This window comes from Lissotriton vulgaris, chromosome 9, assembly GCF_964263255.1.
Source record: "Lissotriton vulgaris chromosome 9, aLisVul1.2, whole genome shotgun sequence".
Lineage (NCBI taxonomy): Eukaryota > Metazoa > Chordata > Amphibia > Caudata > Salamandridae > Lissotriton > Lissotriton vulgaris.
Window position 1 is genome coordinate 145,027,962 of NC_141697.1, and position 25,519 is coordinate 145,053,480.

Here is a 25,519-nt window from a genome sequence, read left to right on the forward strand (position 1 = left end):
TGAGCCAGCCCTGTCTGAGCACCGCAGCACTCGCTAACTGACGAAAGTTAGTGTTTGCGATGTCTAGGGCGCAATCTATTATTTCTGAAGCCGCCCTCTCCTGCAGTGTGTCTTTGCGACACTGGAGGCTGCGGTGGTGGAGGCGTAGGTACGTCCGCTGGTACCGGAGGTACAATTGGCGTGGACGGTGTAGGTGGGAACCTTTGGCGATAGTCTGTCAACATGGCCTGTAAGTCCTGTATCAACTAAGGAGGAAGATGACTTGACTCCTCCGAACGTGGAGCTCTGTATGGTTGTCTATAGAAAGGTGTAGACAAATCTTGGTAGTAATGGTCCTGTATATCCTCTTCTTCATCCTCATCCTGACATTTTATTTGTAATTCGGATGGATGGTGTGCAATCCAAAAGGGACCTCCATGTCCATTATCCTCATCAGATTCCTCTTCTTCCACATATGTTTCTAAAATCTGAGATGGTATCAGTGGAGAAATATTGGGAGTAGTCTATCCTAGGATGGGTTTTTATCTGAAAATGAGTATATGCTATAGGTGAGGCATGAGACACCTGAGGTAGAGAAGGCCAGGGTCTTGCAGGCGGAGTCTTGGTGATGGCTGGACTCTTTGCTGGAATTGCTGTCGACTGACTAGTCGCCGATGGGATTGTCGTTGACGGGGATGTCGTCGACAGGGCCATCGTCGATGGAATCTTCGTCGACTAGGCTGTTGTTGATGATGATTTTGACGTAGAAGGGGCTTTTGTCGACAATGGAACGGTCCATGGAATGGTCGTCGACGATGATTTTGAAGAGATTAAAGAAATATCCTTAGCCCCTGAAGATTTCTTTGAGGAAACCTTGTCTGACACAATAGGTGAAGTAATAGCAGAGGTAGACACCGTAGCCGAAGAGCTTGAGGTGGTAGAAGTCACAGACTGTGTGAGAAGACAACAGAGAAACAGTTTTTGCCTGTGCTTTATTCACAGTTTTAGATTAAGATCTTGAAGGCGGAGAAGCTGGAGATTCAAGAGGAGGAGAGGATAACTTCGTTGAGGGTTCTGAAGCTCTATGAGAGGATTTGTGTTGTTTTTTCCTCTCAGGAGAAGAGCTATCTCTGGATCTGGCTCTTTTGCTGGATGTAGAAGCTTTGTCCTCATCATCTGTGGAAGATGATTTGAGCCAAAGAAGAACCCTTGCCTCCCTGTCCCTGATGGTCTTGGCAGGGAAGGTGCAGCAAATTCTGCAATCCTTCACAATGTGATTGGGATGCATGCAGTAGATGCAGTCCTTATGCTGATCCTCTACATGGACCCTCTTTTTATCACAGGTCCTGCAGGCCTTGAAAAGGGCTTTCTTCTCAGACATTCTGTAGAAAAAATTTGAAAACTGAGTAGGCACTCAGGGAGACTCCATTCCACACGACGTGCGGTGAAAATCTGAGGAGAACCCTCTGCTGGGAAAGTTCTAGAGGGTGCTGACAGCTGATTGGTTGGAACTACTTTCAGTTCTTTTCATATAATGAGGTAGATAGGCTGCTAGGTTTTGGGCCTTTTGGGGCCTATAGTCTTGTCAGCCTACTACAGATTATTCTAAGGCACTGCTTTTGTATATATAATTACCAGGGGACTCCTGCCTCGGCGACGGGGAATGATTCAGGCATGTGATCCTATGAAAGATACCCCAAAACTGGATAAACATTGTTTCCCAATTTGGAGTTTTGATTTAGGCTTTTAGATTTTTTTTACACATTTTTTGTTTTGGTTGTGTTTCCAATGTTGCCTCTAATTTCAGTTGCCGTGTTTGTAGAGATGTGTGGGTTAGCCTGTAATGTTAGAACTGTGGTATTAGAACCATAGCTGTATTCCACCACACATTGGAATGTTTATACTTAAGACTGAGGGAGGTTCTACGTTTTTACCTGCTATGCTAGCTGAAGAGTGGAGACTTTATGCTTATAATATAATCAAACTACCACTCTAGAATAAAGCACGTTCGCTTCATTTTTTGGATGCTGCAGAATATAGCTGGGTGTGCTCAAACCAAGCACATTCCAGCCGTGGACTGATCCCCTTTATGCCTGCTTACAGCCATTGTGGGTGGTTTACTTACACAAAAATCTTGTGAGTAAATTATTTTATCAATAAAAACCAAATTGTCACATGTGTAAGCCAAATCTACAAGTGTAGGCAGACCATATCATTTTGACTAGTTTATCTAGTTGTTAAACCTACATTGTTAATGGTATAGCATTCACTATGTGCTCGCATTTAAAGCAGACAAGAAGATTGTGGCACAGTGAGAAAAAGTTATCTGTCCCAGAGTTACAGACTGTAGTGAGGTGAAGAATGCCAGACTGGGGGAGATCTCTTTGATCCTCACTTGCACCTAGGCACTGGGCCGCAAGGAGAATAAGAATTTATTTATAGTAACATTTTGTTAAATCAAGTGAACGCTTAAGTATATTTACCAGAGCAATTCTCAAGAGGCTTCATCAGAAGCTAAAGTAAGAAACATAGAAAGGCTATATCTTGAACTCTGTTATAATCAACTGTTTTAGATTTATTGAAAAATTGTGCAATTATTAAAAATCATTACAATATTGAATCGCTGCTTATAACATTTTAATGAAACATAACATTTGTTAGAAACTTTACAATAGCCTATCACCGATCAATTGCTACTCAAGTCCTACAATGGGGTCAGTGTTGAGAGCTAGAACGCACAATCTGCAATTATTAAAATTTACTATTGAATCACCACTGCCAATACATTGAGACAGATCAAACGGTCCTTTATGTTACAGACCCTATGGAAGCTTGTTTGAATAAAGAGGATTAATGGACTGACTCTGGCCCATTTTTTCAGTTCCTTGTTCAGGATTCTTGCATAGCATTTCCCCTTTATGTCAAGAACAGCAATCTTTCTGAAATTCTCAGGTGATGCAAGAGATCCTTTATTTGTAAATTTAAACTTAGCAGGAAGTCCCTCCAGCTGTTAAGTATTTCACTCATCGCAATGAATGAATGAAAAAGTGGAGTTTTGGCCCACTTACCCGATGCCAGTTTGAAGATAATGGCCAGCAGGCCATTCGGTCACAAAGTAAATTGCCATCTCCACAGACTTTATAGTTTTCTGAAAGTTATTGCCCTTTTCATAGAGGAAGAGTGGAGCAGATGTAGAGCTTTGAAGGGTTTGCTGATAATATAGCTTTTCAATGTATTTTGCCCAGCTAGCAGTGGCAATGTCTGCTCAGTCTTAGAGAGGCTTGTTTACTGCCAGGCCATTAATCAGGCCCCAAAACTTCCAGGAGTCATTTGTTCTTACTATTTCATGGAGCTGAATCCATTTGATTTCTGCCTCTTTCATATCTCACCTGAATCTTTCTCGTGTATTCCATTCTAGGAGATTTGATGTCATTTCTGATGGACTGATGGCCTTTATTACAACAAGGCTTTATTCAGCTTTTATTTTCTTATTGTGCTGGCCATTCTGCGAGGCGCTTTGACGGGTATTGGATGATACCTCTACTGCTTCAGCATCCTCTGTGAATCGATTATAAAGGCAGACCATGGCTCGGGGCATATGGAGTTACCAATGGCCTTAGCAGAGAATTCCTCTCAGCCGTGCTCCATCCAGGGGATTAGGGGATTAGGTTATCCTGGTCCTCTATGGTCCATCTAACATACTTAATTGGTTTTAGATACTCCTGGTCACTGAGGAGGGCCAGCTTCGGTTGGCGAGGGCTTAGAGAGGCCAATGTACACCTCAGCGTGTCATGGTCACTGACAAGTGTTTGCAATACCTTAAAGGAGCTTATGTGGTGAAAATATGCAATTGCTAACCATATATACGAAATTGGCCAGTCTGTTGGGAGAGAAATGGGTATAGGCCACCGGCGACTGCCTTGCATCTGCCATTCAATAATCTTAGGCTCATGTTGCTAATTGCCAAGCTCACATCTTGAGCATAATTATCAGGTCTATGATATTACATACGAGTCCATGGATTTTCCAGCATGGATTGTCATAGTCTTGCCATATTGTGCAGGGATCAACGTCTATTAGATTGTCATTAAAATCCCCCATAATTAGCCATCCTACCATTGTTTTGTACTCTGCGTCTGCAGTTATCGCAAATAGATACTTCCAATTATCAGGGCCAATGGGGCTAGTTCCATTTGCAGCATTTATTCTGATGACCTAATCGACCTTTCTTAAGTGAATGTGATGGCCAACACAGCAAGCTTGTATTTCCACATAGATTGCTACACTGCCTGAATCATAGCCCTCTTCCCCCACCTTACACAGATTGGCATAGAATATAAAATCAGGCCAAGGAAATGTATGAAGAGCTCAGGTTTCGTGGAATGAGAAGATATCCATCTTTCTGAGGTTAAGGGTGGCCTCTTAATTTTTTTTCTTTCCATTACTGACGACACTCATATTTGATACGCATACAGCAATTAAGTGCTGCCCTTTACTGGAGCATTGTCTAGGGCCACTGTGTTAGGACAGCCAGAAGCCATGCCCAATCTGTCAGATGAGCTGTACAAGTGTTTTCCTTCCCAGACAAATGGGCCTGGTTAGTTCTCTTGTGGGTCACAATGGGCTTTTGAGGGGCACTTCTAGCGTTGAGGACAGACGGCTGCATTTCTGACCGTGGATATGGCTCAATTTTTTGGGCCCACGTCTGCTGGGAATGTCTCTTGCTTGAAGATTATAGGATCTTTTATTTCAGAAGACTTCACTACTTTAATGCTCCACTGAACTAATGGTCAGTGGTTTTCCTCCAGGACTTGCACTGGCTAGAGAACTTTATTTGTGAACTATTGTTTTCTTTGCTTGTGATAAAGGATTTAATACAACCGATTCGATGTACATTGAGCTAAAAAATTCCAGACTAGGGAAGGTGGAACTAAGTTTAATGACATTCTCATTCTCTCTAGTTAGTAGATTTTATTGCTGCTCTTGTTGATTTTACTATCCTCTTGTCAACAAGCTTTGTCTAAGGTCTTGCATAATCTAGGGGTGACTTTTGCCGCTTCTGGTTTTCGTTTGTGTGGGAACCCGCTCTGACTCTGCTGTCTCCCCTCAGGGCTCATTTTATTGGGCCAGTGCAGACTACCCAGCTATTGTTGGGAACGCTGACAGATTCCCAGACTAGCTGTGCAATGGATTAAAAGCCCAAATTTGGAGACTGACATTGAAGACAAGCTCCTTATCTGGAAGCAGGCGGGTGTCATCTTTGGGATCTGCTTCCTTGTGGATACATATTTTTTCACAGTTATCCCTCTGGGTAAGTAAAGCAGCTTCCTTGGACACGGAGGCTCGAAAAATCATTGCAATAGAGCTGGCAGTAATCTTTTAATGGATCAGTGATTATGTTTTGTCCTTGTTTTGTTTAATTTCTTAAGCCCCTTTTGTTCTTTGACAGAAGAGGTGCCTGGGTGGAGGGCACTGCAATGTACTGATGGAGGAATTAATTCCCTAGCAAAGATCCAGCTATTGTCTGCACACTGGAACCTTGGGGCATCGGTTGTCAACATGGTTTGGACACTTGTCAGAGGAACCATTGGCCTCTCATTTATTAGACTAGATGATGTGTCAATAGTCCTCCATTTGTCGAATTCTGTATTAGCCGGGGTGCTGATTTAATGCAACAGCCCGCCTTCTTCTTCTTATTATGTTTCTTATATAGCGCCAGAATCGACCCCCGAAGGGGTATCTCCGCGCTTGCCTTGGGAACCCGTCCTGGCTTTTCCCTGTGAGATAGCCCCTACAGGGCATCCCCAAGGTGAAAGCCAGGCATCCCGCCGCGGGGGGGCCATTGTGGAGATTAAGCAAGCTTAATGCCCAGAGTTGCAGAGTGTGAACCCATGATTAGGTCAGGCACCGAAGCGAGAATTATCGAGTTCATGGACATTTGAGCTCAAGACCCTGCCGCGTCGGGAATTGAACCCTGGTCCCGGGTCTGACCTCTGCTTCAGGGTCTGCCTGCTCTAACCAGTGAGCCACACTTCTCCACTTCTGGCACAACAACTAGATAGTCCAGAATGCGCAAAAGAGGCTAGCTTCGTTGTACCTCTTGCTGGCATTGTCAGGGTCCAGGGGGCCCAGGTTGCCGTTATATTGGGTAATGCAAGTTTCTCGATCAGTGGCTACAATGTCGACTGGCTCCCCCTTCCATTGTCAGTCACTGAGCTCTGGTTATCAAATGATTTAGCTGGTCCAGTTTACTGTCAAAAGCCATGCTTAGGGTAGTTAGCGTTTGAAAAACAGTAATTCAGATATCCAAGTTAACAGCGTCCAGTGAGGCAACCTGTACCATGAAGGACAGGACTCTAAAGAAAGTGCGCCACCCTAAGGGCTCGTTCTTCTCAGCTCCAGCGGACTTCAGAGAGGTTGTGGCTGGGTTGGTGGCATGTTGGTGTGGTGGTAGTCATAGTCAGACATCTGAAAATTTTATGTGGGATACCACATTTATCCTACGGAATGGTAAGATGTGGTATCACAATATTTTTGGGGGTTGAGGGGCAGCGGGAAGATTTCATGCGCAATAGCATCCCTTGACATGCCCCCACATTCATCAGCAATCATGAAAGCTTCTGGAGAAGATGCATGGGAGAGGTCACTACTGTTCATTCCATACTGGCCTAATTTTGCTCTAGTTGCACCTAGAAGTTTGGCTCTAGTCGCACCTCTGCCATCTACAGTGCCCTGCAGAGGACACGACGTGGCTGCAGTTTCGCCTCTAAATTCCTTTGCTACTTGCACACAAGCGTGGAAAGCACCTGCCCTCTGGGGCACAGAGCACACACAAGTGTTCCCACTTTGGCCCGGATAGATGTGCTGAAAGGCACTTTCAATTCATCACCTTCACGTTTGACACCGTCGGTTGTCTCTGCATTCAGAAAATAAAGGCTGAACATTCACAAAGCGAGGGGCCTATCACTAGTGCAAGGGCCCCTTGATCCAAGCAGAGGGGGCCCCTCACATCAGGAGCTTCGACCTCTGCACCCATGAACCCAAAAGGGCACATTTACGTAACTTTAATGTCATTTAAAACCTAAATTAGGAGAGGAGAGAACACGTAATTGTGTGCACCACTGCTCACTACTAACATCAGTGAAAGTGTGCAATGCTGGCAGCAAACACGCGTGCCCGTCAGTACTGCGCTTCCAGAGACGGTGCTGCTGTATGGTGCTACAAGGCAGCTGCCCGGAGTGTTACTAGGAGGGTAGCAGCAGATTGCCCCTGAGCCACCAGCCACGATTGTAGGTCACAGGCTTTGCCTCAAGGTGTGCAAATTCATGCCCTGGGGAAATAGTCGTGCCTCTTCAAGGCTGACGGGCAGAGACCTGGGCACCTCATTTTTGGGTGAGGTGCTGCAAGACGTGCACCTGCCCGTGGGGACACATTTGAGTACTCTTAATAAAATACAAGTCAGCAACACACCAAGTATGTGTGCAAGAGCAGGTGTGAATCACTAGTTCTTGTAGTGTGCACACACCTGGCTGCCTCTCTTTTGGGTGAAGTGCTAAGAGACTGGCGCGCAACGCCCATTGTGCTCAAAGGGCTTCAGCCCCCCACTCCCTTGTGTGTCAGCCCAGGCTGAGACAGCTTCCCGGGCACACATACATGAGCTTATCACAGCCGCACCCGAGTACTTCACAGGACTTTAAAAAACCATTTAAGTGTTAACTAGGTACCTGCCAGAGATTAATGGCCCAGCAGGTGTTAATGTAAGCAGGCATACCCCACAATCAGGAAGAGAGGCATGGCAGCCAACCCTGGGCTGGAGCACGGATTGCTGAACAATTCTTTGAATCCGATTTTGTTGTATTTTTCCGCTTCCATTTATAAATACAGAGGAAAGAAAAATATTTTTCCGTCTGTATTTATATGCAAAAATCTGTGTAAACAGAAAATCGGGAGCCTTAATTATGAGCAATGACTTGGACCTACGTTAAAGAGCAAGTTACCTACCTTCGGTAACACTATATCTGTAAGAGACATATATTAGTTATAGATTCCTTACCTTAGAATTACCCCCAGGTGTCAGACTGGATCCGGAGAAATCTTTCGTAGCAGTACCCCTGCGCGTCGGTAAGTGCCGTAGGTCGACTCCGCGTGTGTCGTAATCGCTGCGATGACGTCACGGTATCTAATTAGATGCCGCCCTCGCGCGCCGACTTTTCTTTACACGACATTCCATGCCAGATGTCCAGAGCCATGCTAGACACTGACCACTAGTGCACAAATCTAGGGCCCTGAAAAAGTCCCTTGCTCTAGAAGTCAGTTCGCAGAACGGGTAGGATGTTTGGGGCAGAAAGGAATCTATAACTAATATTGTTCTCTTACAGCTATATCGTTACCGAGGTTAAGTAACTTGTTCATCAGAAAGAGACTATTAGTTATAGATTCCTTACCTTAGAATAGATACCCCAGCAATACCAACCCCGGAGGTGGGTCTGAGAACCAAGTTCACACCAGAAAGTCCTGGAGAACTGAAAAACCAAAAAAGCTGTCTCTCTAGACTTGGCTGTCCACGCAGTAGTGTTTTGTAAACGTGTGCAAGGATGCCCAAGTGGCTGCCTGACAGATGTTACCAAGAGGGACTCCACGTCCCAAAGCAGTAGTGGCTGCTGTCACACTAGTAGAATGGGCGGGCAGTCCAACTGGAGGTTCCTGCTTTGGCAAAGGAATAACACATTTTGATGCAAAGACAACCTACCAAGAGATGGTTCGTTTTTGCATGGCCTGAACTTTCTTGGCGCCCACATAGCCAACAAAGCAGGTCATCCACCCGGAATGGTTTTGTGTAATCCAAATAGAAAGTTAGCTCACATTTTTAATCCAGACGGTGGAGTGTCTCTTCCTCCTTTGAAGGAGGCAGGGGCGGGAAGGAGGTGGGTAAAGTGAGGGTCTGGCCAATGTGGAAAGAGGTAACCACTTTCGGGAGAAAAGAAGGTTGAGTTCAAAGGACAACCTTGTCCGGATGAACAGCAAGGAAAGGAGGCTTAGAAGACGGAGTCTGAAGCTCACTCAATCTGCCACCAGAGGTGATGGCAACCAAAAAAGCAGTTTTTACAGTCAAGAGTCTGAGGGGACAATTATGTAGTGGCTCGAAAGGAGCACACATAGGTAAGTCAAGACCAGATTCAAGTGCCACTGGGGCATTACGAAAGGAATAGGAGGAAAGAGGTGAGTAATGCCCTTAAGAAATCTGTTTACAATGGAGGACTTTAACAGAAAAGGCTGATCAGGAAGCAGAAGAAAGGTTGAAATGGCCCATAGATCGTCCTTAAGGGTGCCCAGAGCAGAGCCCTGCTGGGCCAAGGAAAGGAGGAACAAAAGAACCTCAGAAAGAGGAGCAAAAAGGGGATCCACAGCCTTTGCTGTGCACCATGCCACAAATTTGTTCCATCTTCAGGCGTATACTGTTTTGGTGGAGGGACGCCTGGCGGCCAAGATAACATTACAGACTTCGGGAGGAAGGTCGAAAGCTGTTAAATGTCGTCGCTCAATCTCCACACAAGGAGGTGGAGGCTGGACAGGTTCAGGTGGAGGACTGTCCCCTGTTGCTGCAACAGAAGATCCTCCCGAAGAGGCAGTCTGATCGGAGGGTCGATGGCCATGTGCAAGAGCTCTTATACCAGACTCTTCTTGCCCAATCCGGAGTCATAAGAATGACTTGGGCCCGGTCATGCTTGATCTCTTCAGCACTCTGGGCAGAAGTGATATAGGCAGAAAGGCGTATAGAAGACCGCAACCCCACTCGTGGCGAAAAGCGTCGCCAAGCGAGTACCGCCTTGAAAATGCCAATGCACAGAACTGCTGACATTGCGCATTATCTTTGGTGGCATATAGATCTAACAAGGTTCTCCTCACTGCTGAAAGAGACCTTGCACCACCTCAGAGTAAAGAGGCCATTCCTGATCCATCATGCCCCTGCGGCTGAGTTAGTCTGCCCTGGCGTTCAGAAACCTGCCAGGTGTTGAACCACCAGATATATGCACTGATGTTCCAACCATGTCCATATGGTCCACACCACACCCCCAGTGTTCCCTAGAACCTGCGCGGCTGGGCGCCCGCGCACATCAATGCCCCCGAGCGCGCACTGTGTGTGTGGCGCACACACACATCTCCGAGAGCATTCGCGCCACCGAAGCAGCGCGAAAAAACGTCAAATTCCTTTTATTTTCTAGAGTGTGGCTGTGGGCTTCATTGTGTGCTTTTGTTTAAAGCATACGTGTTAATTGCAGAGCCCATCACGAGCTGCGATTAACATGAATGCTTTAAACAAAAGCACATGATATGCCCTTCAGCCACACTCTGAAGAACAAAAAAAATGCAGCACCAAACACAGCGTGTGCTTTTAGAATCACCTAAAAGCAAACGCTGTGTTTGTAGTCTTGCTACATTTCTTGTCTTAATAGAGCTGGGCTGTGGGGTGTGATTCTGTGCCTTTATTTTTTTTAAAGTTTTCATGTTAATTGCAGCTCATGGACGCTAACATTAACATGAAAACGTTAAGGCGCACAATCACCCCACAGCTGCGCTCTATTAAGATAAGACATGCAGGAAGCCTATAAACGGGGCATCTAATTGGCACAGTACAATGCAATCTGTAGCAGCCTCTTGACGGATTGGACAGTTGTTCTGACATTTTATACTTTAGGTTAGAGCTAATGTGATGTACCGGAATCTGGGCTCTAGTGAACTCTTCCTGGAAGATGATAGACGACAATCTACTTTACTGAGGTATTTGCTCAGCAGGTTCATGCTAATGACGGTGGTCGGGCTCTTACTATGAAGAATGCTATATTTTAGCAAGTTTTAGATATTTTCACCGTGTTTTACGTTCTAGGTTTGAGCCGTTGTGATTTATTGGGCTCTGGGACCTTTTTTCTGTTCCTTGTAACTCTATACTGAGGTATTATTTACATTCCGAGTTACCTTCCTATTATTTCTTACAGTGCAGGCCATTGTGCCATGGATTAGCGGGGTGTTCCTCTTTTAACCTTTTCACTTGTTTAATTGTTGGTTACCAGAGTCTTGCGTATATGGCTTTTGTACTCATGTGCTCTTATCTGTTGTACGCATATGCATATTTTATGAATATGGATTCAGGATATGTAAACATGTTGGCCCGTTTATATTAATATTGAACACCTAGTCGTACTTGTCTGCCTTAATTAATTTTGCAGCTCCGTCTTGATACATATGATTATTATTTTGTCCAATGTGTCTTGTGTCACACTTATTTGTATGATTGCATTAACCTCAATATACCCTTCCTGCTCGTTTCGAGGGTAATGGCTTGTTTTTTTGACTTGCTGTGTAGTTTCTTTTGCCTCTTCAGACGTTTAACTTGGTTCTAATGTTGGTAGAACATTATCCATTAACGCAATACAAACTCTGTTGCCCTAATTGAGAGCCTTTTTTATGGCGATTTTGAATGGTGATTAATACTCTGAACTCCTCCTTTCTAGGATTTTGATACAATTAGGTCGTTTGGCCTTTGGATCGTTCCATTCTTTTGTGTCACCATTACTTTACTTACACAATTTATTGGTAAGTTGATTTGGTTCTTATTGTGTATACATAGTGTAAGTGTGCATTGTCTTGTAGTTCACTAGGGGTATATATATATTTTTTTTTTTCATCTTCACTTATATGTTTGGTGTGTTATTGCACATCTTTGCACTTCTTGGCACTAGAGGTGTTGGCTTTGCTCTCATTTTTCTTACTCTATTCATTCTGGTACGTTACTGCCTGCATTTCCTCATTTGGAAAGTGATCTTCATTCAGCACTTTTCTGTAAGTTCTTTCTACTTACTTTCTAAATAACTAGTAAAGTGATCCTTTATGCTCAACGTAGGGTTGTTCCAAATATTATCTAAGACTATTTAATGTTTGTTTTCACCCCTGACACAGTCGTTAGCTTAATGTGCCAGACGAAACACGTGTTGGCAAGATCTGTTGGCCTTTCCATTTGCTGAAGAACTCTTTATGATTTGGTTACCCTGTGTTTGGCCTGAACTGTGAAAGGATTTATAATGAAGAAAGCATGAATTTTGAAAAATAAAGAAGAAAACGAAAACCTTACATATTGGAGAAGAGTGTTATTGATATGGACATGTATTTATGATAGCGCTGCTCAGGTTGGAAATTGTGTGTGACGGATTGGACAAGGTTTATCAGTCACATAACAGGACTATGGTAGAGCAATGTATTTTGGGCCCTTCCTGAGGACGAGTTATTTAGTTTGTAGTTTTATAAAGCGTTACAGGTTGCTTTTTGGATGCTTCCTAGCATTGGACGTTGATGTGATAGAACAGTGTGCTCTAGCAAGAATTTAGAAGGTTAGATTCTGATCTGGTAGGGTAAGAATTTATCCTGCTATTCTTAATTTGATCTCCATATTCCACCATGACTTTGTGAGTTTGAGAAGTTTGCTTTTCAAGTTTTTTCCCGAAACATATGTTGTTTTGACTAGGTTCCCATGTTTAGATACAGGAAGAGAATGTCCTCCTTCATCATGACAAATACATGGTTAGGCATGAAGTAACGCTTTCCTGATTCTCAGGTGTGTTTTTCAGCCTGAAGTAAATTTGAATGTTGTAGTACATTTTGAAGTTCATTTAATATTGCTCTAAAAGCTGAGCCAGGAGGTGCATGTAGTTGTTGAATAGGCACGTTTCCAGTATGCCACAGGAAATCAGGAGGATAACTTTGATCTATACAGATCCATATGTTTTGGTTGTGGTTCGAGAAAAACTTGTGTTCATGCTAGTCCAGTCCAGGTCATGCATTGTTTTAGCCTTTCTGCTAGGCAGCTGATGGGTCAAGGACTAACTGACAGATTTCTTGTCTTTGTTCTTGCAAAGTGGGAGATTGTCTTTGGTGTAGAGCAAGTTAGAGTCCGTTTCCCTTAAAAATGTCAATCCTTGCTGGTGAATATAGAGCATATATATTCGTATTCACGTTTTTCAAGTTGTCTTGTAAAATTTCCGGGCTTTCAGCACAAGTCTTGTATGGAGGGGGCTTGCAGGAGAGTCTCGCACTGTAGAAGAGTAAGAAGATTTATATTTTGAAAAAGAGCATATAGAATTGATTCAGTGTTTGTCCACTTGCCCCATGAAATCACCCACCATGCAGATGATGGAAGACTCCCTTAAGGTTGTGCAGGAGCAAAATATGCACTGACACCATGCAACTATTGGCAAAGCCAAGATTTTTAGCTTGCATAATTATTCGTGACACACAGGATGGTGTCTTTGGTCCATGCAGCGGAAAATGACTGTAGGCCATTTAACCTACAACATAATGTTCTCTTTGGCAGTGTTTCTATCTGCCATATTCCGTTGCCCTGTACAGAAGTTATTAGTGCTGGTGCATGCATCTGTAGCTGTGTGTAGCCGGACACTGCAACCAGCAGAAAGCATGGTGTCTAGGTGTAATTGAATGGGAATTTAACTTCCCAGTTTGTTTATAATCTGCAAACCCAGTTTATACTTTTGCAGGGGTGTACCACTTCACAGATAACAGGAGCCATGGTAGAGATGAGGAGTTTAATGTTGTAACCACCTTGATGATTTGCTTTCCCACGGAGTTCTGGTACAAACCTGATTACCTCTGGTTTGTTTCTCTCCTACCATCACATCATGCAAAATATGTGTGCAGCCTAGATCCCTTTTTACCGCTAATTTCTCCTTGTTCTACCACTTACCATCCTCTGACTTAAACACACGCTCCTTCACACACACTACTTTCTTGGGGTCAGAAAACTTCGAATTGCCCTTAGTAATTATACCAGGCAATCTAACTCTAACCCAAACCCCCTCTTTCACCTTCCGCACACTTTCCTTGGACATATACTTACTTTTGGCATCTTCGTCACCACTCAGGGATGTACCACTTCACAGATGACAGGAGCCAAGGTAGAATTAAGGGGTTTAATCCAAGTAAGTCTTTTACAACAAGCAGGGCAGCCAGCAACCGACTAACTGCCCACTATTGGAAACATACATTCCAATCCCCTACATCCCAGTAAGTCCCCACCAAAGTTACGCCCACAGAATTACCCCCGCGAGCCCAGACTGTCCCAACAGCTTTCCAGTAACAAAATTCCCACAGTCCCACTTAGCAATCAGAAACTCAAGGGCACGGGGTGCAGAGTGGCTCAGCACATGCCTGGGGGGCAATGTGTGGTGGCGGGGTGGTGCAGTGCAGTGTCCTGGTTAGTGATTGTCGGGTGTGAGGTGGTGTCCCTGGGGAATGGGTTAAGTCTTCGGATTCTTGTGATTTTTTTTTTATTTTGTTCCTTTGTATGGTGCTTTTTCATCGGACTTCGTTCGTTGGAGCGCACAGTATGGGGTTTGTGGCCGGCGTGGCGCATTTAGTTAGTGAGTGAGTGTTAGCCTTCAGGTGAGCTCCAAGCCTGCCTGCGCCAACCACAGTAGGCGCGCTGCGAGCTGCCACACTTTTAGGCAGCCTTCAGTACAGTGACAGATGCTGACTATGCATATGCCTGACAATTCATTTCAGTGCGGTAATGCGGAGCACCACACTGAAATGCGTTAGTCTAACGCCTGATGTGTGGTACTTGGCAGGACTAAAACCATTTGTCTCCAAGCCATGCAGCTTCTGTCATCAGCACTTCTCCCTTTTTCCACAAGAGCAGTTAAGCATGACTGGCAAAATATCCTAGTTTGCAAATGCTTTCTATACAATTCTGGTTCTGCAATATTTACAGCATAATGCATCATCTGCTGCAGAATGTGACGATTTTAACTAATACATCGTTTGTAGCTCAAACGGATTAAATGTTACCAAAAAATGTGACTTGTGTTTCTGCAAAGTGGAGGGCCGATTGCAAAGGATGACTGATTGCCACTGCTGGATTTGTATGTTACACTTGTACTACTACTACTAAGGCAACATTTTTCCAGAGACTGTTAGCGTCGGTAAAAATAATAAAGTATCGGAAAATATACTGCATTACATTCCAGCCTCTTTTTTGCTGCATAATTTAGTCAACACTGCGGCATAATTTTGTCCTCCATTGGTGCCTAATTCCAGTGGCCCCAAAGCAGGCAGCACATGTTAAAAGTGCTTGTGCATGAAGCAGAGAGACTGTGAAGATTGTGAACTTAGTTTGGTGTGCTTGCAAATCATGCATTGTCGGGCTCTGGTGAGTTACAGCTACTACTGCTGAAACCAGGCCAAAGGAGGGACCAATGGGTGAGGCGGACTGGTCTCAAGGGCAATGGCGGCATGAGCGCTGGTGGAGCCCTGTGTAACAATGTTTGATGGTGCCTTCTCAATGACTCCCTCCACCACCGATTCCCTCACTACCACCCTTTAACAGTGCCCCTCAAGTCTTCATAACCATACTCTCACTCAGATGAATTTAACTCTATTTACAGCGCCGCTCATACCAGTGTAGGGTGGCAGAGCACTTTACATAACACTCCTTACACAGAGACAATTACTCATATGTGTGTAAATCTTTGTATAGGACATGTTACATAAGACAAAGGACTACAAAGTGCAGGAGTGACATGACATCCATACTAGTACGCAGTATTGTTTAATAGTGATTGGTTTGGAGAAGCACACTGAAATTAGAATGTAATATCATGATTTGGGGTTTCTCTTTAATAACCAGAATTGATTCCTATTCAAATGAACCCTTTTTGCAACCATAGGATAATCAGACTGGGGAAAACATGAAAGTTAATAACTCACAGTCCTATTTTAGGATTTTGACTTATAAACTGCACGTATAAAAAGGATCTCACTGACAAAAGCAGTGACCCACTGACCCATTTACATTATGTGCACTTTGTGATCTGGATGGTACATGTTATTTGCAGCAGGCAAATTAGCCCTCTGTGCTACCTTTCCATGAGTCAAAACTTTCACTTGACAAAACTCCATCTATCTCTAGGAAGAACATTAATCACCAGAGTTATCATGACATTTTTATTGTTGCCTAAAACTGCTAGCGGCCAGCCTGCTCAGCGCTGTTCATGAATATTCTATCTCTGATGCATAGTAGTCTAAATTTGAAGGCGCAGTTGCATACTCCTATACATTGGCAGTGTACCTCAATTGCAGTATTGTCAGAGGGGTGATAGAATACAGGACTAATGCATTTTAATGCTGTGATGTGGACACTAGCATTAAAATGCGTTAGTCGAAAGCCTGATGCGGCCCTACCCTAACCCAGCCCTGAAACTGCATTTGTTAAAGTTTTCATGTTAATCGCAGCGCCCATCATGAGCTGAAATTAACATGAAAACTTGAACAAATGTACACAATCAACCAACAGTCCAGCTCTATTAAGAAAAGAAAGGCAGCAACATAGCTACCAAGGTTTCAATTTGACATGTGAGACGGTTTCAAACCTGCCTTAACAACATTCACTTGGATCTGTTCGTGAGAAAATGCCCCTCTTTTCACTTTTTTAAGCAAGTTTGGAGTAATATTTGGCGCTGCACCCAACACGTGCGGTCTGGTTACAGGCGCACATAGCCATTGTTGCAGCGCACATAGACCTTACACTGCCGCACACAGAGGAAAAATATTAGAGGGAACATTGCACACCCCGCCCTGTTTGTGCAGTAACACATTGCGGTGGTGTCGTCCGTGAACACCTGCACTACTCTTCCCTGGCAGAGGGAAGGAATGTCTTCAATGCAAGATTAATTGCCCGAAGCTCCAGAAGGTTGATGTGGAGCCTAGACTCCACTGGAGACCAGAGGCCTCTGATTTCCGCCTCTCTCAAGTGGCCACCAAACCCCAGAAGTGATGCATTTGTCACCACTGAACTCTGGATGGGGAAGGGAGAGGGATCTGCGGTTGACCCAATCCTGGTTCATTACCCACCACTGCAATTGGTGTGCAGTGCCTTCTGGTAACTATCAGAAAAATTCCCACAATGCTGTGCCCACTGGAACTTCAGGTCCCAAATCATGAGACCGCATATGCCACCTGGCATGATCCACTAGCAAGATGCAGGAGGCCATGATGCCCAGCAGCCTCAAGGTCATTCTGACTGAAACCCAGGATAGAGGCTGAAAGATCTGAATCATAGCCCAAAAATCACAGACACGGAGGATAAGCCTGAAACTGCGTAGTATCCAGAACCGCTCCGATGAAAAGGCGCTGCTGAGAGGGCACGTTGATAGTGAACCTCCGTGAATGCAGGAGGTCTGCTGTAGTCTGGAGGTGGGAGACGAAAGCCTGGGGCGAGCTCGTCTTAAACAGCCAGTCGTCGAGATAGGGGAAGATGGGAACCCCGGAAGACTGGAACCCCGGAACCCCTGATCTATGCAAATGAGCTGCGACCACCGCAATCACTTTTGTGAACACCAAAGGGCGCTGGTAAGGCCAAAGGGGAGCATGGTAAACCAAAAAGGCTTGTCGCCTACCGTGAACCGTAGGTAATGCCTGTGGGTCGGCAGGACAGGGATGTGGAAACACAAACATCTAGACTCCAGGGTTGAGAGCAGACAGAACCTGAGCCATGTCATCATCTTGAACTTCTCCTTCCAGAGGTAGAGGTTGCCGTCCCTGAGATCTCAGATAGGATGCAGGCCTTTGTCCTTCTTGGGTACCAGAAAGTAGTAGGAATAGAAACTACTTCTGGCACATGGGCGTGCGAAATGGCTCCCTTGGCCATAAGAGACGTAACTTCCTGGTAGAGAATGGCCAAGTGATCCTCTGACATGCGAGCGAATGGAGGTGGGATGGGTGGAGGGGTAGTCTTGAAGGGGAGGGAGTAGCCCCTTCGGCCTATCTGCAAAACTCACCCGTCCGACGTGATTTTCTGCCAGTGGGAGGGTGATGGCGGATCCTGCCGCCCAATTGCAACTGGTGGCCATGGAGGGTCAGACTAGGAAGGTTTTGAGGCTGCTGTAAAGGGGGCGTTGGTGGATTGGCCCACCCGCTTCCCCCAAAACCCATGATGCTGGGCCTCACGTCCCCGGCCGTGAATAGACTGGGCAGCTTGCGCAGAGCTGCGACTGGGCGGAACGTGGTGGGCACTCCTTCAGTATCCATGAAAGGGGCGAAAAGCAGGCTGCGCTGGGCGAGTGGACGCGAAACCCAAGGATTGGGCCGTAGCCCTTGAGTCCTTAAAGCACTTAAGCGTGTTGTCCGCTTTGTCGCCAAACAAGCGGCGGCCATCAAAGGGCATGTCCAAAAGAGTCGATTGGACATTGCCCGCAAAACCAGTGGACCTCAGCCAGGCATAACGTCTCAGGGCTACCAACATTGAAATCACTCTGCCTAGCTAGTCGGTGGTGTCCAGCACACCTCATGGTACACCTTGTTGTATATCTGCCCTGCACGGGAGAGTGGGCCAGCCCTCCTCCGGACACTGTGGCAGCACCTGTGCAACTGTGTCCCACACAGAGTGGGTGTAACGGCCCAAGCCACATGCGATGTTCAAAGACTGCAGTCCTAAGCTGGCGGAAGAAAACATCTTCTCAAGATGACCCAGCTTCTTGGATTCCCTATCTGGGGGAGCAGTAGGGATTGCGCCCTTAGAAGCAAGGCTTGGACCACCAAGCTCTCAGGGGAAGGGTGTTGGGAAGGGTGTTGGGAGAGGAAAATTGGGCCACCCGGGGCCGGGCGATGGCATCTGGCAATCATCCTATGCACAGGAGTCCCTGTTCTGGGCTTGGACCAGATGCCCAAAACAAGGTCAGTGAGGACCTCATTGAACCACAGCAGGGGCTCCGAAGCACCTCGGTCAGGTGGTTGGTCCTGACTGCCACCGTAGGTAGCTCAAGGTTCAAAGCCTCAGCCGCCCTACGCAACAACAAGAGGCTCCCTCCTCCATAGCCAAGGTAGGGGGGGGGGAAGCATGCCAATGTCTGGAGAAGTGTCCAAACCACTGGCGTCACCCAACTCCTGTCTCCAGTCTGGTTCACTCAACTGGTCTGCTAGAGGGTCAACAGACCCCTCCCAGTCGTCCTCACCCTCTTTTGGCTGCCATTCAGGGCAAAGGGGAATGGCAGGATAGAACAGTGGTACAAAAGTACTGGTCGTCGTCCATCAACGTCGGTCCGGCTCGGTGTCCAGGTCTGGGTGGAGGCTGGAGTCAACGCCGACTGGAGAACAACTGGCGTCAGAGGGGGCAGAGGTGTCATCAGTGGATTCAAAGCCAAAAGAGGTGTTGTAAGGTCGACTAGTGCTGATCCGGATCCAGGACTGGATGCCTGGGGGTCCTGCGGCACCGGAGCCACGAAGAGCGAAGGCCTAGAACCTGCAGCAGAGAGGAACCAGGCTGCTCAAAGATGGAATGAAGGCCTTCATAAAAACTACCAAGTTGGGCACGGGTCGCTCCGGCTTCCGGAAAAGGAGGGACGCTCAGAGCCGACCCAGCAGGCAGAGTCGCAGGACGACCACCATCCACATCCGGCGTCGTGGCTGGCAGACAGACAGAGAGAATGCGAAGAGCGAGGGTGCTTCTTCTCCTTCTGTTTGTGCTTCGACTTACCCAAAGACGAAGACTTCGAAGATGAGTGGTGGTGATGACTCCGCGACCTCCATCTCGACCGGGACCTAGAGAGGCACGGAGCAGACTGCCGGGCCTCCAGAAGATTTCAGGACAGCTCCCACAAAGACTTCGGGTTGATGGCCCGACAGTAGGAGCACGACTTCAGGTCATGGTCACGCTACAGACACCAGATGCACACGAGGTGGGGGTCCGTTACAGACATCAACTTGTGACAGGTGTCACAAGCCTTGAAGCTGGTCCGAAGTGACATCCTTACATGCACCAGGAGTTAACAACTCAAAAAGAAGTCAACAAAAGTAAAAAAATAGTTAGTCAAAAAGTGACTACGGGTTACCTCTCTCTCTGGATCTGTGCTGGATGGCGTGGTTGAAGAACTGAAGCCAGCGCGCAAGAGCGGCATCTAAGTAGATAGCGCAACGTCATCCCGGTGATCACGCGAAGACGACTAACGTGGAGACGACCGATGCCATCTACCAACACGCAGGGGTACTGCTACAAAAAAAGAAATCTCAGGATCCAGTCAGATGCCTGGGGGTAATTCTAATGTAAGGAATCTATAACTAATATTCTCTTTCAGATTGCTTCTTTATCTTAAACTGAGCAGGATATTCAATTAAAATACAATCATCTTACCGGTCTCTGGCTTGGAATACTCTAGACAAAGGATCTCAGAGTCGTGCGCCTCCACTTTCAGTATCTCAGTGTGGCTCTGCAACTCATGCACTCTGTGGCAAAAACACAACATTAGCGGGTCACTCCAACGAAAAGAAACTATGAAATATCTCATGTGTCTATATCTTGTTGCCGCATATAACAGTTGGGATTACAACACAATACTCCAGACAGGCTTTATTCCAATTTTCACAAATAAATAAGGCTTATAAAACATAGGGCAATCAGAGCCTGAAAAGTAAACAAGTTTGTTATGGATAAATAATTTTCGCTGTCAAACCTCTTGTTTTAAGTTTAATATTTTTTAAGGTCTATATTTTACCCTGTTCGAGAAAGTCAGCAAGTGTAATACAATATGCTTTAATACTAAACAGATTAAGAACAAAGATTATATATTATCCAAATTTCGCACCTCAAAATATTTTCCTATTCCTACACTGTGGAAACAGTTTTAAAAGACCATATTAACAATAAGGTTTCACCTGGAAAGGTGCAGACATTTGGAAGAATAAACCCAATTGTAATATTTTTTATAATTGTAGAACATGGCACCAAATTGCAAATCTATATCATTATTCTAGTTAATAGCAATGGTACAGTTGTTTAATATGAATATTGTGTTTAGAAATAAATAATATTGTGCTCTACCAGCTACCTGTGGATGTGGGCAAAGTGACTTAAAATGGTCATTCCTAAAATAAATACCGGGAATGGGAGCACTCCCAAACATTCCTCAGCGTTTAGTACACTGAATGTTTAATGTCATAATTTCAGTCATTATGCATTTATGATTCACAATTGAGAATTTAGGCAGTCCTACGTTATATAGTTAATATTGCAAATTAATGAAACTGTAAATCAATATTCATATATGCAGTTCAATGCCAATAGGAACAAAGTCAAGTATTACACTAGCATTTACTTATTCCTCATATCGTTCGGATATACAACACAATCTTATTTGTAATAAGCAAGGAATTTGATTCACAACTTGATTTTCATGTGAAGGATTGCCAATATTATGTTGTAAGGGAAGAGAAACAGACAACACATGGTTCAGCCCCTGTACATTGTCAAGGCAAATACGTTCAAGTCAATTAGAGAATTGAATGCAATCATGCTGGCATTCCCAAGAGAAATGGCCTGTTTTATTGTTCAGTTGTCAGTGGTTTGATATTCAGTGCACGTTGTTGGCAGTAAGAATTTATCAGTTTGGTACATTCCAGGGTTATATGCGGTTGGTATTGTCCCAGTATAGAGAAAAGTGACCCGTTGTCGATAGGTGCCTACTCGTATGGGTAGACATTGTCGACAGTATCGAGAAACAGGTAGCTATCGACAACTAATTTATGACAAGAAACAGGTAGCTAGGTATGACATTACATTGCGTACCAATACCACGGGGTGCCATTACAACACAAGTATTACTACGCAAATGCCATTACAACAAACTGCCATTGCAACTCCAACTTTTACCACGCATGCCATTAAAACGCAAAGGCATGCGTGGGAAAATATAAGTGAGTTTATACACACACATTTTTATGTATTTTTTTTACCACCTTAAAATGACCCTTCCCACCCAGAAACCTATATAGATATATATATATATATATATATATATATATACACACATATACACATATATACACACACTCCAGCTTCCTCAGAAAGATCCAACGAAGAAGGCACGGACTCGAGGCTGTTTAGGATATATATGGCTTGTTTTATTGTTTCTGGTCACCCTCCACCCAGAGGCACAAGAGACGCGTTTCGGCTTCACAGAAGCCTTTGTCAATCTGATTGGAGCCAATACCAGGTAAGTATATATAGTATCCTTCCCACTTAAGGCTTGGATAGACAGAAGAAATACTAACAAGCACAGTGCTTCAATATACACATGCTATAATGAGTAAAACCTAAATCAAAATGAGATTAGCACATTGCTAATGATTAGTCTATATGCTTTCCATTAATTTTAAATGCATGTATGGTTCAAAATTAATTTCAAAACTGTGTATAATACCCTCCTTAATAGGAATACTTTAAACATTAAACATATGGCGCCCATCACTCGTGTGTGCCTATAAATCAAACACAAAATATGTGATTTTGTTAAAATGAAGCTGCACTGCTGCATGTCATAAACTCGGTATATTGACATAACTTTTAACCTCAAATAAAATGCTACACCAGTAACCCAGCCGCTGATGGCAGACCTCTGACCTCTGTTGCAGGAAACATGTTCACAGCTGTGTGTCACAAATACAAAAATTACAGCTGACCCCGTAAAGAGCCAAAATGATCGCAAACATGCCCCAGGACCAAATTATGAATAGTTTAAACTGAAAAGACTTAAATGACAGCCTCCCAGCACATGCCTGTATTCACAACGGGACTGCCTGTTCCATAATGCATCTTGACGGTTATATATTTGGCAACAATATATATCATATCTAAAACATTCCTCCTGCATGTAAGAGACTCAGCCCAACATGGGTTTAAAATTAAAGGAAATCTAAAAATGCACATATTAATGTGTTTTTTTCTTGAATATGAGCTATACAGTGAGGGGTAAAGTTTTGGCATCAAACTTCCTACAGAAGTGTGCTCATTAATCACCTTCAAGTAAACTAAGGAAGCTGCAAGCCCTGTTGGGATTTCTTAACTTCAGGAGCAATTCTGCGCCATAATAGAATGGGCAAGTGAAGCTCTTGTATGAAGTAATTACTCAACGATTTCTGGAAAGAATTGGAAAAGAAAAATACACACACAAGCTATCTTACGAGGACCGCAAGCACACTTGTTACAAACAAAATACTTAAACACAGGACAGCAAAACAAACAGTTCATAGGGTTGGCTCTAGCACATTAGGCTACATATAAGTAGTGAACACTGATGGACATACAACTGCCATAGCACATAGAGCACACTTACATTCTTTCGCTAAGGAACATATTACTCCTTTTGAGAAAGCTCTCATTGCAGTACAGACAGTTATACTGAATCCTTTAGTACGGAGAAAACGAATTACAGTGTTTCCCACCCCTAAAATGAAAGAAGTAACAAAAGCTAGTTTTCCTAATGAGCATGCTCTACACTATTGTTGGGTGAAGTCAACCCCTTCATTAAATGTTTAAATGTCACCAAAGTAAAGCTTAAAAAGATCTTAAATACAAGAATTTTTGCAACACATAAAACTTCAAACATTTTACCCATACAGGAGTAGGAGTGTGCTACATGGACAGCTCTACACAGGCTGTGGTTGGTACTAAACAAAAATACTCTGTGGTATTTGAAAACAAGAGAACTGGGGAAAGGGGTTGTAAGCGAGATTGCACCTATCTTATATTTTGCCTAATTTGTTCCGTTTTTGTGGTGCTCCGGATCGGAGATTCTATTCCCCTAAATCTCCAGGAACAACAGATCGTTCCAACATACAATTTTTAGCACAGCTGATCCAGCACACAATCTATTATTTTATGAACATATAAATAGTAATCAAAGTTAATGTATCATAATGAAAAAACATTCAGTAGCAGAATCTTGGATCTTTTTGGAAGTTCAATCTTTATTATGGTTCTTCACAATTGTAGCCAACACGTTTCGTCCTCCACGGACTTCTTCAGGGCAAATAGAGTGAAATCTTCCTGTGATTAAATTTAAATAGGTTTTTCCATCCAGACAAAGGACACCATCGGCTGATCCGCGCCACCAAGAAGACAGCACTCAAAGAACGACTGGACAACAACACCCACAACAGCAAGGAACTCTTCAGCATCGTCAAAGAGTTCTCCAACCCGAGCGCCGGAAACGACATCACTCGCTCGCAAGACCTCTGCAACTCACTCGCCTCGTTCTTCCAACGCAAGATCGCCGACATACACAACAGCTTCGACGCACAGACCACGCACCCTACCACCGAACCAACGCCCACCACCACCACCCTCTGCAACTGGACCCCGATCAGCACCGAAGACACCACCCGCACGATGAACTCCATCCCCGCGGGACTAACAATCGTAGGGGGCAACTGGAATTGGGTAATGCATCTGTCCATGGATAGATGGAGGTCGGGAGGTTACCCTGCTGTTTCACACGGTACCAGGTTGAACGCCTTGGTGACGGGACGACAACCCACGATTCATATTCCCGCCTTGACTACATATTCGTACCGCTGGGTACTGCAGGATGGGTGAGGGCAGTAGAGATTCTCCCAAGGGGTTTGTCTGATCACTCCCCAGTGTTCTTGATGGTGCAGCTGGGCCCAGAGAAGCAACCCTTTCGTTGGTGCTTATCCCCTTGGAGAAGTGTGGCTCAAGTGGTTGGAGCGGCAGACTCTGATGCAGAGGTCTGGCCCGGACCAGGGTTCAATTCCCCGCCTCGGCGGGTCTTGGGCTCAAATTTCCCCAGACCTGACAATTCTCGCCTCGGTGCCTAATCCAATCATGGAGTCCCACTCTGTAACTCTGGGCAATAGCTTGCTTAATCTCCACAACGGCCCCACGCAGCGGGATGCCTGGCTTTCACATTGGGGATGCCCAGTAATGGGTTATCTCGCAGGGGAATACCAGGACGGGTTCCCTAAGCAAGCGCTGGGACGCTTTCGGGTAGCCATGCGCTCTACAAATCAAATTTCATTTCATTTCATTTCATTTGCAGAATGAACAGTATAGGAAGCACATGGGGCAGGCAATTGTTCAATACCTTGATATGAATCTGGGGAACATAGCCGAGGCAGCAACTTTATAGGAAGCCATGAAGCCTAGGAAGCCATGAAGCCCACCCTGCGGGGAGTGAATATCTCTTACTGCGCGGCGGCTCGCCGAGCCCGGAAGGAATCGCTCTTACGGTCAGAGGCCCGCTTACTGGATTTAGAACAGAGAAGCAGAGGGGCGGCTTAGTGCTCCGACAGCTGACGTTAGAGCGACAATCCCATGCCGATACCCAGCTGGATGAGGCCCAACTGGCGTGGCTAGCAACCCGCAGCAGAATCCATCAATGAGGCGACAAGTCCGGTAAATTAATGCATAGATTGTGTCAAAGGGCCCTGCAACCACAGGCTCTCCCAAATATACCGTGGCCCAATGGGCGGATATAGAGTGACCCATCCCTCATTGCAGAGAGTTTTGCGCATTACTATGCAGTTATATTCTCCTAGGGAGCTTCTGCAGGACACTGGTGCAGCGTTTTCTTTCCAACCTAGCACCACACGCTCTGACGAGACACGCACGGACCTAGACCTTCCATTTACAGACGCGGAGGTGGGTGCTGCACTGGGAGACTTAAACTCCGGCAAGGCGCCGGGTCCA

At 45.1% G+C, this 25,519-nt stretch overlaps 1 protein-coding gene across 4 annotated transcripts in view; it reads right to left on the bottom strand.

Annotated features, from left to right (window-relative positions):
• Positions 1 to 25,519, bottom strand: part of MAPKBP1 (mitogen-activated protein kinase binding protein 1) — a 921,590-nt gene that overhangs the window by 308,385 nt on the left and 587,686 nt on the right. For all 4 annotated transcript variants that reach the window (XM_086937231.1, XM_086937232.1, XM_086937229.1 and 1 more), the window contains one exon: positions 20,168 to 20,259. In XM_086937231.1, coding sequence (XP_086793357.1) covers positions 20,168 to 20,259 — 92 coding nt within the window. The remainder of the gene's footprint in view (positions 1 to 20,167; positions 20,260 to 25,519) is intronic.